At 44.6% G+C, this 19669-nt stretch overlaps 1 protein-coding gene and 1 long non-coding RNA gene across 7 annotated transcripts in view; one reads left to right on the forward strand and one right to left on the reverse strand.

Moving 5' to 3' along the window:
- The first annotated feature begins 498 nt into the window (after positions 1-498).
- LOC105835835 (transcriptional enhancer factor TEF-1) overlaps positions 499-19669 on the forward strand; it is a 172107-nt gene continuing 152936 nt past the window's right edge. For 2 of the 6 annotated variants that reach the window (XM_036283231.1, XM_036283233.1), the window contains exon 1: positions 499-1176. In XM_036283231.1, coding sequence (XP_036139124.1) covers positions 1047-1176 — 130 coding nt within the window. In that variant the 5' untranslated portion in view covers positions 499-1046. Of the gene's footprint in view, positions 1177-1202; positions 2881-19669 lie in introns of those variants that run through there. The other 4 variants (XM_012679422.2, XM_036283232.1, XM_012679423.3 and 1 more) reach the window with 4 other exon arrangements.
- LOC118644539 overlaps positions 8758-19669 on the reverse strand; it is a 28410-nt gene continuing 17498 nt past the window's right edge. Inside the window, exon 2 of the long non-coding RNA XR_004962314.1 lies at positions 8758-19026. This is a non-coding gene — a long non-coding RNA (uncharacterized LOC118644539). The remainder of the gene's footprint in view (positions 19027-19669) is intronic.

A 19669-nucleotide genomic window follows, 5' to 3' on the forward strand; every position in this document is an offset into this window, starting at 1 on the left:
ATCGCACGAAAGATGCGTTAATTGGGCAATTACGAGTTTCCTGTCCGAGCCCGGTGATACTACATTCTCATTTATTAGCGTATTTATTTGCAAAGCCTAAAATGCGACCCCTGAAATTCAACAAGTGCCCCTCGAACCTCGGAGCGAGAGGGCGAATGGACGTGCGAGCGCACCTAACCAACACCCAACCTGTATTACGTGCGTGACGCGACTGATCCGGTGGGTCGGGTGAGGCGCGGGGAATGGGGACGATGGCTCGGTAGTGGGAGCGGGAGGGAGTATCGGGCGGTAACGGGGTAGGACGCTCGGTCGATGGTGGGGGTAGAAGCGAGCGGTGGCTTCGGGTCGGCTCGGCCGGCGTCGGCCGCGTCCGGGGATTCTGGTTTCTCCCGCGGCCGTCTAAGCGGTGTCAGCGTGTGCGCAGACCGGCTGCGCAGCAGACGTGTGCGTTGTCCAGATTCTTTGTGCCATTCCTGGCATACCAAAAACACGAGAGTGACCGTCCTCGTATTTACCCGTGGTGCAGTACCGCGCGCCGATACAACACCGTGCGAATTTCGTCCGCGGGAATAAAGGGCCGCCCTCGCGCTCGCGTCCGCGCGTGCCGCCACGTCACCCAGCTTCAGCCAAGTGGTAAGTAACAGCGATACAAAATTTACCGAGTGCCTGAAACGCCGTGCGCGAACGAGCGCGTCCACGCCCGTGCGGACGTTCTGACGGTGGCGTCGTCTCGGTACGGGCCCGCGCAAGGAACGAGTCCGACCGCAGCGACGATATTACCCGCGGAGAGAGAGAAAGAGAGAGAGAGAGAGAATTGTGTGTGAATATGTGTGTGTGTGTGTCGCTAATGAACAGACAGATGGACAGACGGACGAGAGATAGAGAGAGAGAGAGAGAGCGAGAGAGACGCCGTATGCGTGGATGAAAAAAGGAAAGGGAGAGAGAAAGAGAGAAAGACCGACGTAGCGCGCGCGTGTATGAGAATGCTCCACCGAGCGAAGTGAGCGAGTGAATGCGCGGCGCCGTTATTATCCGCTCCGCGACTGATGCTCTCGCGCGTTCGGCTTGTCACGCTTGTGCGGCACTTCCGCCCGACCGTGGACGAGCGTCCGCCGTCGGACCCGCGTTCTCGAAAATTGCCCTGGAGCAAGACGGAAACAACGCGGGCGCATACAGGTAAGGTGAAGAGAGAAAGAGAGAAAGTTGCACGGACAGAAATCGCGAAGTAAGAGAGAGAGACAAAAGAAAAGAGAAGAGAATAGCATCTCGTCGACACAAAGTCAACCGGGAGAAAGAGAGAGAGAGAGAGAGAGAGAGAGCCGCTCTTCCCGTAACCGGTGTTCACCCGGTAGAGGGCTGTTTACATCGTGCCTTCGGCGCGCGTACACCTCGCGTGTTTACAAGCGTGTGCCGTCCGCTTGTCAGCTGTATACGCGTCGGTAGCGAGGCGTCGATGCGCAGCGCAAAGCAGCGTAAAACGCAGCGCAGCGGCTCGCCTCGTCTCACCTCACCGTCGAGGTTAGGGTATAGCTCTCCTCTCGCGGTGGTCGCGCGTCGCTCGACTCCGGTGGTGCGGCGTGCGGTGCAGTTGTCGGTGCTGCGTGCGCGTTTCCTCGCTGCCGGCGCGCGCGAGCGAGGGCGCCGTAACAGAAACGCGTGCTGCTCTCTCCGCCTAGTCGCCTGTCCGCCAGCCCGCTCGCTCGCTCGCTCGCCCGTTCGCTCGTGTCGCCGCTCGCCCGCTTCTGGTGAATTCGTATGGTGAATTATTGATCCACGGCGGCGTGTGCGTGCGGAAAAACCGCCGTTGGTTGGAATAGAGAGAGAGAGAGAGAGAGAGAAAGAGAGAGAGTGAGGAAGGTAGGAGGTAAAGGCGGGGAGGGGGAAGCAGAGAGAAAGAGAGCGAGGGAGAGAAAGAGAAAGGTATAGAAACGGTAGAGGGGCGGGGAAAGGGGAGAGACGGAGCACGGAGCCGCACGGAGTGGCGCACGGCGGTGGCGCGAGAAAGCGCTTAAAGCGAGCACACGTACGGGGTGAGACGTGCGCTGGTTGGTGTGTTGCTTGTATATTGTTTTGAAAAGTGTCGCGGCGCGCGCGGACGCACGCGACGCACCGCATCGCGCCTCGCATCGCATCGCATCGCATCGCATCGCATCTCGGTTGCGTGGCGTCGGTTGCGTCGGATCGCCGACATCGCCGTGCCTCCTCGGTCACGACCGGAGCTACATCGCGGTGATCGCGCGTCTCTCTCCGCGAGCAAAGTGTACATCCTTGTGCCTCCCGTATATACACGCGCGTAACACGTCTCGTCTCGTCGCTGCGTTCCAGTTCCGTTCCGTTTTTTGTCCGTGCGTGCGTGCGTGCGACGGGGACGAACGCGGGAGAAACGTGCTCCGCGGGGTAATGCGCGCGACGGGCATCGTCGTCGTCGTCGTCGGGAGGCCGGTGACCAGTGTCGTCCCGGAGTGACCAGGAGAACCGACCAGGATACCCACCGAATCTCTCTCCGTGCGCGCGAACCGACGGGACACTGGAATTGCGACTATCGTGAACGCGCGAAACGCCGAAACGTGCAATCGTCCCCCGGGGGAGTGTCTCGGTTAGTGTGCATTTGTCGTCGTCGGAGTACGCCGACGACGGCGACGACGGCCACGACGCCGGCGAGGAGAAGAAAGGAGGAGGTGGTGGTGGTGGAGAAGAAGAGGAAGAGGAAGGAGATCAGTGGCCGTCGCGCGGAGGAAACTTCGGGGGGGAATCCCGACGTCGTTTTGTGTCGTTTTGCTGTAAACTTTCGTCGCTGAGCGCGCTCCGATAATCCCGGAGGAAGGCAACGTCCCATCTTCGCTACCGCGGCTTGGATGGATACTGTGCATTATTTCTGGAGTGAGTCTCTCTCTCTCTCTCTCTCTCTTTATTCTCTGCGTGATAATGCGAATCTTCCCCGTGTTTATTGTAAAAAGCCCCGTATGGTTGTCGCACGCCTGGCGCGACGAGCGGCACTCGAGAGAGAGATTCCTCTGTTCTTTCCAGCGGCGAAATGTGACGTCTGAAAATGTGGAGCGCCAAGTGCGGCGGCTCGCGGTTTTTCCGATCCTCTCTTTCTCTTTCTCTTTCTCTCTCTCGAGTGCAGCGGGACTTCTTTCCTGTTATTCGCTGTACGGTCGGACTCGGGGCCGCAAACAGCTGCGCGCGATCGTCGCATCCATTGTTTACGTGTCTTTACCGAGCACCGGAGTGCGACGGACTCGTCGTCGCTTTAAGCCTGCCGATGATGATGCGACGAGTTTCAAAGGCCCCGCATTTTCGCGTGGGGCCTTTAAACATATTTGTTTGGTAATAAGCGGCCGAAACGTCGCGAAGTCGAAAGAGCTTCGCGACGACGGAACTGAAACTCTGACGAGCGATCAGTTTGAGTTACTCTTTAACACTGTCCTTTTTTTTCCCCTAACGCGTTGGTTACATAGTGTAACGGTAACCGTTGCGAGTGTAGTATTAAATGTCATTACACGTGACACGAGTCGCGACGCCGTTGAAGCGAGAAAACGTCGCGGGTTTGAATGATAAGAGAAACGGGTTCTTGTCCTCGCGAGAGGACAACTCGTAGGGATTTTAACATTAAAACCGCGCGCGGATGAACGTCACTGTTTTCATCGCCAATCGCCCGATCTTGTCGAGGAAGAGGAAGGGGGAGAACGTCTCTTCCGTCTCATCCTCCTCCTCCTCCTCCTAGGGATCGATGACGGCCAATCTGATTTTCTCCTTCGTTTAATTCCGTCGCGACGACAGCGGCGATTAATTCGCGGAGAAGTTATCGCGTCGTCGGGAAGGTTTTCCTGAACTTTCGCGAGACCGGCGGCAGGTGGAAGAGGCGGCACTAATCGTAATCGCGTAATCCCGGGCGTTAATTTCTCGCGGACGGACGATGAATCCCGGCAAAGCGCAATCTCCTCCGCCGGCGCGTGACCGGCCCGCTTAACGAACGCGAAAGGAAAAACGTCGGACGAGCGACGGTGTTACTCTACGTGCGGGACGACGCCGGTGACGGACGTTATCGCACTGGGTTATCGAAAATGATTCCGCGCGAACGCACGCGGCGGTGCATCGTTACGTAAATTTAATCCGATAACTCGTCCCTCTCGCGTCTTATCGCGACGGGAAATCCGGCGTTATAGGTATAACGTGTAGGGATAACGCGTCAATTTAACGAGCCGCCGAGAGAGATGACGCTTATACTTATTTAATACCGCCGGCATGCAAACATCACTTGTTATTAGCTTGCGGACACTGATATTCGGTATCACGAATGATAATCCGGAAATCTGCTGTGACAATTAATTACATAGAATACCAGTAATCGATAATTTATATATAACTAGTGGCCGCATTCTACTCGGCATTTTAGAATTATCTTTGAAGAATATCTTAACGCTTTCTTATCTTGTTTCTATTCACTTTTTTTGTGTGCTACTGATGATATAGATACTATCTTGAGAAGAGGAAACGTCACAAAAATTGTTTATTGTGTTAAAGATACGGTGAAAAAGGATTTGTTCAAATAATTTAAGAACTTCACTGATTTAGCAAATCTATAGTCGTCGCGTACAGTTTCTTTTTATATTAAAATAGTAAAATTTTACAATTGAATAAAATTATAATTAATCATATCTGTTATGATAGCAAAAAATTCATTAATAAAATAAGATAACTTTTTATAAAAATTGATTGAATATATGAATTAAAGTTTTTAACAAATTTAATTTTATAACAAAAACATCATGTTTTTTTAAACAGAACTAAAAATTAATTTTTTAAAATCTATTTTATCATAATATTACTTTTTTCTTTAATAGATAAAAAGATACATAACAATTTTGCTGCTGTGACGAAGAAAATTTATTACAATGAGAGAAAAAAATGGTCGCAATTATAATTATATTTAATAATTATTTTGATATTACTATATGTTACTATATATTATTTTGACCATGCAAATTATAGTTATCAGTTATGCTTTATGAATAATAAGTGAATGTTCAAAAAATATTTACCATAACTGCATTTACTATACATATAAAAATGTTTTTTAAATTTATTTTTACCACTCATATCTCGACATTTTTTAATTAAATTGAAATTATAATTTATATATGATTTTTTATTTATTGCTAACATTGTAGTAATAATACCTACAAAAATGGAGCTCTTAATCATAATCATTTTACCACACAATTTATAATCATAAATATTAAAAATTTCTTTCTCAGGATACATTAGCAATTTTTATTGTAGCAAAAGAATTAGTGACTCTGACAATTCACTCATTGCTTTAAGACACAGTTTTTTTTAATTATCTCGTCATAAATGTATAGCTCTGTTGAATAATCTAATCAATTTTTTTCCGTAGATAAATTATTTATATTAGCAATTTTGCATACATCGTTAAATATATGCCATCTGAAAAAGCGTATCGCGTTTCCGTCGAGTGCAGAACGTACTCTGATTAAAAGCACCGAGCACCGAACTCGAGTTTTTCTTCAAACGGCGAGCGAAATTTCCCCCCGGTCTCTTTTCAGAATCGTTTGCGTCACGGCCTTACTTTCACGCGCCGTCAAAGTTTGATTACGAACTCGCAATCAAGAGAATTTCCCTTTGACCCTTTGCGAGAGACAGAGAGAGAGAGCTGGTTGCAAGTTACATTCTTATATTTTTGCTCACCCGCGGGAAAGTCGGCGGTTCGTCATGCGTCACGTTTAATTTCGCGCATCCGCGATGCGCGAGCCAATGATGAATAATGTAACATAAGATTACATTGATACCTGCGTTCGATACGATATTATCAGCGCGATCTATAAATATCGCGTGTCCTTTGTTTACTGTTCGAAGATACGCGTGACTTGGCGATTGTGCAGCACGTATTCGTGTGTCGTCCTCGTCGTCGTTGTCGTCAGTATCTGCGCGTGGTTGATAATTGCGATAAAAATCTGTGTTTCGCCAATAACGATTTCCTCTTTTGATAGACGTGATTTGATCGCGAGACGATTATGGCTTCAAGTCGATAGCGCAATCGCTCGAAAGCATAATAATAATAATGATGTAATCTCATGACATACAACGAGGCGCTTTTCGGATGTGCACGTGCCTTCCATTATATTTCGCTTTTAAAGACCGTAACTGCGTTACGAAAGTTACACGCTCGTTCGTGCGAACGTAGAAAGGACTGTACTGTAAAATTCGAATCGAACCTTATACCGAAGCGTCGATTGTGCATCAAAATAACATTAATATTTATCGATGGTCAATATTTCTCACATTGCGTCATTACTCTGCTTTACATCAGTGTGCAAAAAAAAATATCGAAGTGTGCAATATTTTAACATCCACTGTCTCCCGCGCATTTCTCTATTTTCCGCGAGTATCGTTGCCGCAGCCAATTGTGCTAACATTTGCAATTCGTTTCTACTTTCTACAAACAGCGTCTCGCGGTTCTCGATCGCGGTTACGGTTTTGTCCCACGTTGAGCGACAAAATTATAAATTTCCATTACGATATGACAGAAGTGTCCAACTTCCTCGGTGGAATGAAATTTTTACGAGCCGCCCGCGCAGTACAACTTGCTTTCTTCTTGAAGCCCGTGCCGGAAATTACGACCTCCCTCTCCCCCTTTCCCGCCGGAAGCGATCAAAGGAAGCGAAAAAAATTTCCCGCGGTTCGCCCGCTCAAATAACTTTTCGCCGATGAAACCATTATACGGAAAAGCTTTATACGGAGATTCGTATAAAATCGCAGCTGTCAAATTCAAAACTTTTTTATTTCTAAAGCAACAAACATATCGCTATTAAAGAGATTTTTATTATTTTAGAGAGCTGTACAGGCGAGTCGTGTGAGATTATTAATTAGAATTTCGCGGTGTATAGTGTCGACTAAATCCGTTTACATAGTAATTTAGAAATAGCGTCTTCATTTAGCCTCTCGTTCACTGCGTCACGATTCAAGATGGCTGACGCGAGTATCATCGATCTTTAATCGGTAAGGTCGATTCTGAGATGACGTAGTTTAGTGGAAAGCCACTTCTGTAGCCAGCCGACAGGTGCAAGGTGTATTTCTCTCTCTCTCTCTTTCTCTCTCCATTCCGCTTCTCTCGCTTCGACCGGACGCGACCGGTCGGCTCGTTTCTCTTTCCCGGACGTTGCATGCACGAGAACGAGCGAGCGAACCCGAAGAAACCGGTAGTCACGATATAATCGGTGCATTTCGATAAAGTCGATATTCAAATTCATCGAACATTTGCGCGGGGAACGCGCCTTCTTCCACGAACGATATCGCGATCATCATCTTTTCCGAGTTTATATAGGTCTGTTCGTGCCGCTTGCACTTTTTGCACTTAGAATCTTTGCTCCTTCTCCCTGTAACGTCCGAATGTATATTTATTTCGTTTTAATTTAAAATTTTTGAAGATTTGAAGCAACAGAGATCTTATCGCGTCGGAAAGGGAGAGAGAGCTTTGACGGCTTCGAAGAACAGGGTGACTTTAGAAACGCGCGTTTTTACTGCACTCGAGGAAAAAACTTGACTATTTTTTAATTCCGAAAAGGTATCGACAATAGCATCGCTTATCGCACCGGTCAACAATCGGTATTTCAGTTATTTAGAGGCGTTACGTACTTGCGCGACAGATGCGATTTTTCACGTATCTTTCGATATCTACGCGTGGAACATTTTTATCATAATTAGCTGGCGTTATCTTAAGCGATATACATTTATCGATAATTGAATTTCGATAACCGTTGTTGAGTGCGGAATAAACGCGGTCGCCGTGGGGATTACTTTCCGCCGTCCTGTTCTCGATAGGGAGAATTTCGCGGGGAGGATACACAATACAGATTATTTTGAGTTACTACCCTTTGACGAAATGATCAACTCTCTGCGAGGCAATTCTCTTTCTCTCTCTCTCTCTCTCTCACTCTCTCGCAGCGCTGAGAGCTCTTTGATCCGCGATACAGCGGCCTTGAACGCAACGTGAGCCGCGCTCATTGTTAAATGAATGGATTGTTTGTACTCGCGGGCGATTTTTCGCTTGAGGCTACGAGTGCTACGACTCGCCTCTACTCGCTTCTTTGGAACCTTGTTTCATCTCGTTCGCGATATACAGGGTGTTCCATTTATTATCGGAAAGTAGAAGTAAACAACAGGACTGGTTATGATTGAATTTTTTTAAAAACTTGGAACCATTCATTTCTTAATGCAAATTGAAAATCTGTCTGAAACATTTAGATATTTTAATATTATATAATAATAATGTTATTCTCTCTTAAGGGGCTATTCTAGTCTAAAGCACAAAAAAAGTTTATTTTGAAGATTTTTTTTCTAAGAAAACTGCTGCATATATTCTTCTTTTGCGCTTTAATACATCCACTTGTATATATTCAGCAAACATTTACATAGTTTACATTTACATTTTTTGGTATAGCTAAATATTTATTGGGTTTTACATTGAGTAAATTTAAAAGCACACATTTTTCAAGCCGATTGACAAGATTTCTCAGAAATTACTGAAACTATCGCTTCAACTGGTGTGTAAATGTAAAATACGTGCTGCTTATCGCTCAAATTAAAGTTGAAACTTGCTAATTATTAAAATAGCGCGGTATTAAGAAACTAATATCGATTTTTTCACAAAATTTATTGAATATGTATGAAAAATAATGAATTTATGGATATCGCAATAATCCTGATACAAGCGTAGAAAAATATATGCAAAAGTTTTTTTTTTATAGGCAAACCTTTTTTATATTAGAACAATCCCTTAAGAAGAATGGAAATTGTAGAACCCATATTACAATCATTCTAAAAGGAGCTTTACTGTTGTAGCAGAAATTTATTTGTTTTTCCATCTCTCACGACATTACTCTTTTTTTTACGTTAACTTCGCTAATAACATGATATTATCTCTATTTTCCTTCGTGTTTTTTCTCCTCCACGATTCAGGCACAGTGGAACATCTCGTGGAAAGCGATGAAAGTTGCACAATACCGGTCTACACATTAGGCGCGAGTTTCTCGCGGATATAAATAGGACACCTTGTCCCGTTGGTCTACGAAAGGAGCAAATGGATTATCGCGCGCGTACCGGCGACCCTCTGCAACTTCTCTTTGCGCTCTCTTCTTTCTCCTTTTCCGCTACCTCGCCTCGCCTCTCTTTTACGCTTCTTTTGCTCGCGCGCAGATCCCCCGTGGTTTTCTATTTGGTGTAGACAGTGCCAAATCCTCAAGTAACTAAAATTATCGTCAAAGGTGTGCGCGCGTACGACTTGTTCTCGCATGGTTGAACCGCGACTAAATTACACGCTTTTTACCCACGTTATCTATAATACGATAATGAATTTAATGCTCAACGTTATACAACATAAAATTTTTGAAAAAGTTTGTTTTCTCTGTCTCTCCTTCTTAAAAGAAATAATCGTGGAATGTATGCATTTGTGTAGCAGCTGTTTTTTTTTTTTTTTTTCCAAACACACGTCAATTTCAGTTAATCAAAACGATTCCGAGAGATAACGTACAGCTTAAACGTACAATGTCTATAATTACTTGCTCTGTTATTTAGATGTCTGATACCAGCTTCCTCTTACTTCCCGCGTTTCTCATTTTCCGTCTCGCGCCGACGAGACCCGGTGTACTGTTTCCGAGAATGTGGGGAATAATCCGCGCATAATTAATTTAATTCGCTCTGAATTTCGGCATGTACCACGTGCGCCCTCATGTTTTTTTCAATTGCATGGCAGAGAATTAAAATGTCCGCCGCCGTCGCCGCCGCATATTTGGTTAACGACACTTTCGCCGGTCGACGAAATGAGCTCGCTCGTCCGGCGCTTTTCCTCCCAATAAGATTAAAACGGTCTCGCGATATTAATACTTTTCATTTGCGGTTCGTTACAATTGTAGCATTATGCGCGACGCGATATGCACCGCGGGTCTGCAATTCCGTGCGGAATGTTTGCACTTCATGGATAAATCGCACGTTGCATTTACGACCGCACGTGTCCGACCAAACGCATTTATGTAGGGCGCTCGAAATATGAATTAATTTTTCACATATCATGTTCAGTAAAAACTTTTACGTGCCAATTAGATTTTCGAGTAATATTGTTTAAGATTGTTATACACGAAGTTTTATTCGTGTATGAAATTTTCATGCTTGAAATGTAAACAAGAATCTATTAATTCTTGATAAGCGAAATCTATTAATGAACGTAAGATGCATTTTTGTGTGCTTATAAGTACAAGAGAAAACTCGAGGAAACTAAAATTACCGAAGTTATAGCCGTTTTAATCTTCATGCTCAAGGCAGCTTTAATTTTGCATTTTACCGTGTTATTTCATGATTATGTGGTAGATGCTACATGTCATGGTTGTATTACGACGCTATTTTCCATTCAAACGTCTCTCCATTTAATGACGTTATATTTCATATTTTTATGATGCTTTATAACGCCTATATAAACATCAGTTGCAACAACAACAGCAGTGAGTAGCATTAATTTATATTTAGAATGTTGCATCGCGAATTTATACAGCGCCTGTGTAAAATACGACATAAATACGATTGGAGCAACACACGCGTGACGATATTAAAAAATATGTATATTTAAAAACAGGCTTAAATAAGCGCCAGGTCTTCTCGAGTGCCGGCAGATTTTAGCGCGATAGATTCTAGACGCTATTCGTGGACCTATTTGCGAAAGGTCACATGTATACTTTATATATATGTATATCTAAACCGGTGGAGCCAGACAACCGAATTTAAATAAAAATTTAATAGGATAAAAGTAGCGTTTTAAAGTGTCCTGCTCGTAACTTTCGAATAAGTGCTACCTCGCGTTGTTTCAACTTTTTCCGCGTGCGCACACGCACACACACAAATGTACGCGCACATTACAAGCATCAAACGATTAACGTCGTTTATCAGTATCATCGATTAGACGTAATCGGCGTGTATTACGCGCCCGACGCGCGGGTTTCGGCGATGCGTGAGTCACGTGTCGTCCTTCATTTTTGCCGCTCGCTATGAATAATGATCATCCTTTGTATCAACGTACTCGCATTATACGCGTAGCAAAATACGTTCTCTCCTATCGGCTTTGCGGATCGATTGAAAAGACACGTGGAGACACGAAGGCTAAGAGATTTATAATATTTACAGTGGGAAATATCAAAGGTAACAACCGTCAACGGCAATGTCTGCCGAATGCTCCGGGAATAATGCCGCGTGCAGCGATAAAGTCACGTGAAATAAGAAATTCGCTTTGGTAGCCTGACGGTCGAGACGGGACGAGAGAGGCGATAATTTCTGTGTAAGCAACGAAATGGTATAATCGATAACCGCCATCGATACCGTGGCGAACGCGACGATGCATATCCATGGGGGAGGGGGAGGCGACGAGGGGTGCACTCGGCGACGCGTGCGTTTATCTGGCAGTTTAATGCTAACAAACGCGCGCGATTCGATCGCGTGTCGAGTACGGTACGTGAGTATGAACGAGTATACAGTGCGAGACTCATTCTCCCCCTCCCTCTCGTTCCCTCCCCGCTTTTATTACGTACACACGTACACACACTCACGTCCCCAGGGAAGGCAGAGAGTCGTGCGGGCCAGAAAATCATGGGGTGGCTTTACCACCTGGTCGACCGACGGATTCGCTCCCCTCCGCCGCCGTGGAATATCGTGTGCACAGGCACACGCAGGGTACATTCTACATACAGTCAGGATTCCCATCGCGATTGTCTGCGCCCCGTGCACGTCGCGTTCTTTCCCTTTCTCTCCCTCTAAAATAATGCAACACGCCACTGCGGTCCGTCTGCATACCAGCCCAAGTGCGATCACGCGATTCGCTCGTACGTATCGGTCACCCGGTATGGGCTATGCGACCCTTCGTAACTACCTGTCCTCTGGACTCGTTCGGAATCGAGCGGGCTGCTCGATTTCTTCTTTAGTGCCGTGTCCTTCGGTGTAATGTCAATTGCAGATACGTAAAACGCATAATATTGTGCCCCAACGCGGTGGCTTGATGCCTCCTCAGTTTGTCTAACACACGACGCAGCACCATATCTGCCCATGTGTGTGCAGTAAAGGTTACACATTTTGCAGCACGATACACTGTAATTCAGATATATTACAAGGCAAAGGCACGTCTTGCTTAGCCATTTTGCGTTATACTCGGTATATACCGTGTTACTGGGTTATTTGTCATCGTCTTGTTGTGAATTCACGCGTAAATCGACTAAGTATACAGTGATTATATTTTTTTAGAGTAAATGAAGGACAAACCTGAAAATTTCACTAAGACTGTTCCGATATGTTGTCAAGTTAGTTTGTAATTATAACACTTTCTTGCACACAGTGTATTTTGGATAAGTAATGCCGTCCTTAAATGAATAATAAATTTCTCGGTTGTTTCCTCGTAAAAATTCGCTCGTTAGTACATTAGGCATTGGAACGTTAGTTAGAAAAGAATTTCGTTTATTAAAAAAAATAATAAATATATCTAAAGGGCAATTGCCTGAAGGACTGTCCTTCACAATAAGGGATGTATGGCCACTATAACAAAAAGATTATTTCCTTAACCTTCCATCGGGGTTTAGCTTTCGTTCGAACTTTTACATTTCCAACAAACAGTATTACGTTTTTACAAAATAGTTGCATTGTACAGAAACATTCTGCATATATTTATTATTAGTATTTTTTGTAAAGAGCTTGCACAAAGTTATCATCAAGTGGTTTTAATAAGAAGGATAAGAATGAAATTTCTCTCTCGAAAACATAATTATTTCGTAACACAAAAGTAAGATGTGGATAGAGTAAAAGCTTTCTCTTTAATTAAAGTGACGGACGTAACGCGTTTCGTTTTCGATAACTCGTTATAGGTTACGAGTTGCACCATTGCAAGGGGTTAAGATGTACTCGCGGTGGAGAAAGGAAAGTATGCGGTCCTCGTATGCGTGCGTGCGTGCGTGCGTCGAGATTTATTGTCGTTCGACGATGATAGACGCGATATTACGTTACGATAATTGTTTTCGATACGAGAGGCGTGTCGCCGCGTAAGCGGCTGGCGCCCCTCGTCTCGACCCGGCGGGAATACTTTTTACGACTCCGCGAGAGTAACGAGCGAATGGATCGACAGACGCTGGTCCAGATCGAAGCTCCGATAACAAAGACGCTTGATCTCTCTCGCCGGTCGAATAACCGGCGGGGATTATTCCTCTGCAGAAGCGAGCAGATAAGAAGAGAAAGGGGACCGTTACATCGCTCTTACTTTTAACTTGGGACAAAATCTGAGAGACTTTATAACTCGAAACATTTCAATTGTCATTCGGCGCGAAAAAGTTGTTGTTTGGAAAAGAAAGCCGGTGATTAACAAATATTGCTTACGTAGAAAGCTCGACTAACGTAGAAGGCGAGATAAGTAGCAAAATGATAGCAGATAGGCAATCAATGTTGATAAAAACGTCGACTGAAAGCGATTCTTACTAAGAACCATTTTACAAATTTCCGTGTATTATCATCAAACGTAATATTCTGCGCATTTTATCGTGCCCGTAATGGTTATCCACTACAATTTTTAATTAATTGAAGTACAATAGAAACAAGTTTTTTTTTATTTTTTTTTTTTTAAATAGCGATTTCATTCGATTCACAAGCAAAGCATGTTTAAACGCGTTTAAAAACAGACGAACTGTAATTTCCCTTTGTACGGTTGCTCTTGCGTTCGCGGATGGAAATTGCGCGATGAAAATAATTTTAACAGCGCGTATAGCTTAATGCGCGCGGAAGGATAAGCGTCGCGGATCAATCGACTAGAAAGTCTTGGGAGCGTGAAAAAATCTCGCTCGATAGCGGATTTCTCGCCGCGACGACCTCGGGAGCGATATATCCCGCCGCCTATATCCTCCGTTGCGGCTAATTATCGCTTGATATTTTCTAGAAAGCCTAAGAGGATCGGCAGGCACGCCGCGCCGCAGGCTACGTTACGGTAGGCACGAGGGGCAGGGTCGCAAGGATATAAACAACGACTCTTACCGCGTACAATGGCCACCTCTTATCGGCTCGCTTAGGACGACGTGATTTAACGTGCCGCAGACGTACCGCGCCGGGGGTATATCGGCAGGTCGACCGGTTAACTAGAAAGTTGAAATATCTGCTAGGAAGTCGTGCCTGGATGGATTTCTCGTATGAGTCGTATCGGTCGGCGGTCTAGGAGGCGATCTCGATCGGCGCGAGGTCAGCGATTCAGCCAAGGCGATCGACAAGTTCCTCATTGTGAAGGTGCCTTGCGGTTACGCCGCCGCGTACAATACACGCATGCGAGACCCGTTCCGATCGAACGCCATGGAAATATCTTGGCGCGGGAAGTCGTCATACTTTTCTTCCCTTTTTTTTTCTTTTTTATTAGTCGTTCACCTTGTCTCGTAGATAATTTCTCTTAGGCGTAGTACGCACGGCCACCGACCGGGTCGTGGGATTTCGAAAGTTGGAGTTTTCTTCTGCAGACTTGGTGTAAAGTTTTATAAACCTCTTTATAAAACTGGTAAATTCTATTTATTTATTGTGAAACTGTTTCCTCGCAATATGCGTCACTCTTAGGTGGGCGATGTCACGTTATTTGAAAATTATTAAAAAGTTGCATGCGCGGGTGGGAACGTCGTCTATAAAAAAAGAGTAATATTATAGAGAATTTTTTAAAGTTTTAAAAAGCGGTAGACATTTTTCATTAGCTCTTGCCCCTCGCCGTTGAAATCTCTAAATTTGCTCGGAGTGAAAAACGCGAAGAATGTATATAACTGAAGTCGTTTCAGTTATTTCTCGAGAAATTAGCGCTGAAGATCCTAGACATGAAATATTTCATATAAAACGCGCGCGAAAACATAATAGGTCGTTACGCGCTGCGCTCTATGCTTAACGTTATGCCGCATTTTACCCGGTTACGTTTGCCAGAGGGGAAACCAAGAGTCGAAGAGTGTGAGACGGCACAGCCGGCGCGGCGAGATGGTGCTGATTTTATTTCAAGGATGAATAGGAGCTTATAGCCTCGGCACTATTTCCAGCGGTCCATTAGTTCGTTGAGTAGGAGAGGAAAAATGTAATAAACCGCGACACGTCGCGTCTTCCTCCGGCACGATATAGAATCTTCCGCGCGCGCGGGAGAAAAATTAAATTGCTTCGCCTTCTTTTTCCGCCCCTCCCCTCCGTTCTTTTCCTTCCTTCCTTCCTTCCATCTCGTCTCCGTGAGTAACGTAGATTCACGATTCGCTATTCAACCTGACAGAACTCCGCGCGGAAAATTCTTGCTTCCGTTCTCCCCCCCCCCCCGTTTCCCCCCCGCGCGCGCGAAACCTTCATTTGCGAGTGATGATAAATTTCATCTCGGTAGAAATCAGTTGTCTTTCATAGTATTTATTTAAGTTTATTCTTTAAATTTGTTCCACTTGTACATACGAATTAATCTGTAAAAATAATATTGAGCAATATTCATTTAACGTTCAAGGAAATAGAATCCTAAGCGATTCAGGTAGAGTAGAAACATAATATGGGCATTCTATTGCGAGAATAAACTGTATTAAATTTGGTTCATGTACCGTTTCGCATCTTAATTAATGCCTCGCGAACGTGTTTTCGCACGAGCTACGTGGAAATTTGATCGAGGTAAGCGAAACGCGATGGATACGGGTTTTACAGTTACGGCCTGGTGTTTACGAGGATTCTCTTCACTCCACTTCACCTCTCTCTCTCTCTCTCTCTCTCTCTCTTTCTTATTTGTTCACTCTTATTCAATCGCTTTATCTAATTTCTTTTCCTTTTTTCCAAATATAAATTTTATTTGCACGTGCAAGAGATTTCCTTCCTTCTTTCAACGTTTGTTATCGGCGTCGTCGCCTTTCGAACGTCCTCGTCGTCGTCGGCGAGGGTGAGAATGGCGGTGGTGACATTGCATTAACACGCCCGAATAGAAATTGCAGCGTATTCTGGTCATTCCGACGTTTCGTGGGCACATTTACGACGTCGTTTCCCCCGGTTTTAATGAACAGTGAGAGCGGCGAGAGATCCGCCCACGAATCTCAAATTGCGGATTGCACGGGCTTAATACCATGTCGATTAATACCCGTGGCAATAGTGATTCTTGAGGTAAATAATTCGTCGGGGATGGTGTTTCCAGCAGTTTTGAAATCATTTAGAATTTAATTGCGGCGCAAAAAAATCCGGTGCAAATAAATAAAATTGAACGAGTGGGGAAAAAAAAAACATTTCAATCTCTGAAATTCTTTAAATGGGTCTTTTTTTTCGGGAAATTTTTATCTTCGACATTTGTCTCGTTCGCGAGATTTTCAATTGCGTGTTTGCGTTGCACGATTTATTGCGCTGCTGAAATTCGAAGTTTTATCGGCGTTAGTTCACGTCGAGACTTCTTTGACGTATACGCGCGCGCTTCGTGGAACTGGCTGGAAGAAAACGGGCGCATGTTGCCACCGTTCATCGAGGAAAATCGCGCTGACGAGGGGGAACTTTCTAAGTGCACGCTGCATAATCCATCGGGCTGCATGTCGGGTCGCCGTTGTGTACACACACGCGCTCATGTATATATCCGTGCACGATCAACTTTCGACCTCGATGGAAATGTAACAGGTAGCGGTCTCTCTCTTTCTCTCTCTCTCCCCCCCTCTCTCCCCTCTCTCTCTTTATCCGACGAAAAGGTACGAAGAAATCGACGTGACTGTGCTCGAATTATAAATACCGTAATATTTTATGCATTGGGGCAATTATGTATACGTAATACTTTATGCAACTGCCGCTTATGTCGCGTGCGCGCGCGCGCGCGAGAGACTTGCAAAAAGTAAAGAGTTCGTTACGGACGTCGTTATCGCACACCGTCGATCTACCACCACCAGTTTGCGATTTGACGCTGATACTTTTACGCGTGCATTTGCGTTCCATAGTTTCTCGGTAAGCCCTTATTAATTGCGGCGTACGAAATTGCCCCGCCCCGTAGAAGTAATTCGCCGCGAACCGGCGCGCGGATTTCCATGGATTTGCTATCGCGCGTGCCAAGCGGATATGCTAAATGACCATTGTTCGCGGCCCTCATGTCAGAAACTTTTCTACGGAAACCGCAAGGTTAATTAAGAGGACTTCGGGGGGTATATTCATGCTGCAAGGCAAACAATGTTTCTTTACTCGGCAATTTTCCAACGGTAAACACGGATGTTACATCAGCTTCTCGATAAGCGCTATTTTCGGTTATGTGTGTACCGCGATCGCCGATCACCGATCGACACCACGAGGACTCCTGGGATCAGTTGTTCTTTTTCTCTTAATCCAGAGAATATTCAAGTATCTAAATTCAGCGGAATACAAAACTAGTGTCGTATCGTCTCCCACCATTAGGTAAAACATGAGGTGAAACGTGAATAAAGTCGACCGAAAGAAATAGAGATGCAAATCTGCTCTTCAACAATAGAACTTAATTAATTTTAATGGTGCTATTGTAACAGTGGTGTAGTTGTGGTCTGCCCGAGTAACCCAATTGTACGCTTTTCCTACCGCCGAATTGTACCAGTTAAAGATTAAGTGATTCATTTTTTTCACATATACAGGTATGTATATTAAGAGATACTTTTTTTTTTATATTATTATTATAAGATGCATAAATTTTTAGATTCTTCAAGTATCAAGACTGAAGTAAAACAAAACCACGCGCGTCTAACTTTTTAAATTTTTACTTTTATCATTATCTCCGGTACAATCTTCGGTCAAAGTTTCAAACGCGATTCGATTCTTCTTCCTTTTCTTTAACGAACCTTTGTTAAAGTTTGGGCATCGATATTGCCTTACAGCTTTCACCCTGATACGATATATGAAGCGCGAAGATAACAGATATAATATGGATAACGCAAGCGTTGCGATGATCTTGATACGAAATGGGACGAACGGCGAATTACTCGGAATTGTTAACCGTGAAAACGATAATCCTGTCCACGCGTGGTACGCTCGCGAGTTCCACGAAGGCCGCTCACCTACGAGCTTGGAACGACACCAAAATCGCGCGCGGCGCGATAGTAACTGTCCCGAAATTACGACGGTCATCTACTTGATGGCGCGGATACGACGCATGCGAAACGCTTTAATTACCATTACCCCGATGATAACCGCGTTGGCGAAATATCAGCGGGTTTACGCGCTATTACAACCCCGTTGTACGCGCGCTCGGCGCGAACTCGGATTGTGAAAATACACGCGCGGCGCAGAGTTACTCGCCATCGCCGTCCGTTACTTCTGTCGCTACACCGCCACTAGCTACTGTATTATTTGCTTACACGGAAGTCCACGCCGACGTACGGCTGCCTTTTATCAATTTTGAAATCGGCAACTGCGTTTTCCAGTGCAATTCGATCATGCAATTTCTTAAAAGCAGATCCAGAATTTTATATGTCTGCTATCATGATTTTATATTAATCTTGAAAAGGACAGATAGTAAACTAAATGAGGAGAACAAACGTAGGGTAAAATCAATAAAGTAAATCGGAGTTAATCAGCAAATGTGTATTGAAACATTTTAATGTAAAATTTTGAAGACTTTGCATATGTTTTCATTTCTTTGCAACATCTGCAGACATCACCAATTGCACTAAAGATAATCACCACTTGGGTGTGCTTAGATTCCTTTATTTTCTCTTCCGGTGTTCCGCACTTCTGAGAAGAAGTGACTCGTAATCGGACCCTAGAATATAGAGTGTCATTTTCGCGTGTTATTATTGGTCTCCGGACCAGATTAGATTAACGCAGCAGTCATTAGTGTGTGCGTCATGTCCCCACCAAGATGGCACATTCGCTTACCCTATCTGTATCCTCCTTTCCCCCGATATTCCTCCGTCTGTTTCTCCTGTCTCTGGTTGGCTCGTAGCTTGATTTGTCACGGTACCATCTGTATTAGCTTCATCATCAGTCAAACCGGCATTGATCCAGCAGTTCCTTCATTCACTATACCTGTTTGCACGTCAAACGCAAAATATCTTACCGTTTTTTTTTTTTTTTTAATAAAGTTTCGATAATTATTTTAATTCTCGATACACGTCTCGAAAAATGTATTTTAGCCCGAAATAACATTATATTATTACACCATAATTTTAACGGACATTAATAGGAAAATGGTAAATTTGCCCGAAGTAGATACTAAAGTTTCACTATTACCGTATCATATTTCGCCAAAGTTTACATTACAGAATACCCGCTGTAAATTCGGGAGATACGAGATATTTGGACGATTGCCCCGTCGTCTCGTAGAGTTTTTGATGGTTTGCCCCCCTTTTTTTTATAAATTCGTTAATACATATCGCGCAGTTCGCGAAACGGTACTTTCTTCGCTCGCGCGCTAATTCGCGTCCTTTCTTCACTTCTCTCGCGATGTTCCTTTTACTTTGCTCACGCTACGGTTCATCATAACGCCGCTCGGTCTCTTTCTATCTCTCTCTCTTAGTAGCTCGTATGTTGCGGCTCCTCGTTCCAGTTTTATTTTTACACGGGGATGGATTTATTTCCGGCGGTAACTGCGTTCACAGGACCGTGTACGGACTGTAAATTTATCACTGCGACGTCCACACTCGATGGGCAGGTGGATTTTTCTGTTCCC

Source organism: Monomorium pharaonis, chromosome 2 (assembly GCF_013373865.1).
Source record: "Monomorium pharaonis isolate MP-MQ-018 chromosome 2, ASM1337386v2, whole genome shotgun sequence".
NCBI classification, from domain to species: Eukaryota; Metazoa; Arthropoda; class Insecta; order Hymenoptera; family Formicidae; genus Monomorium; species Monomorium pharaonis.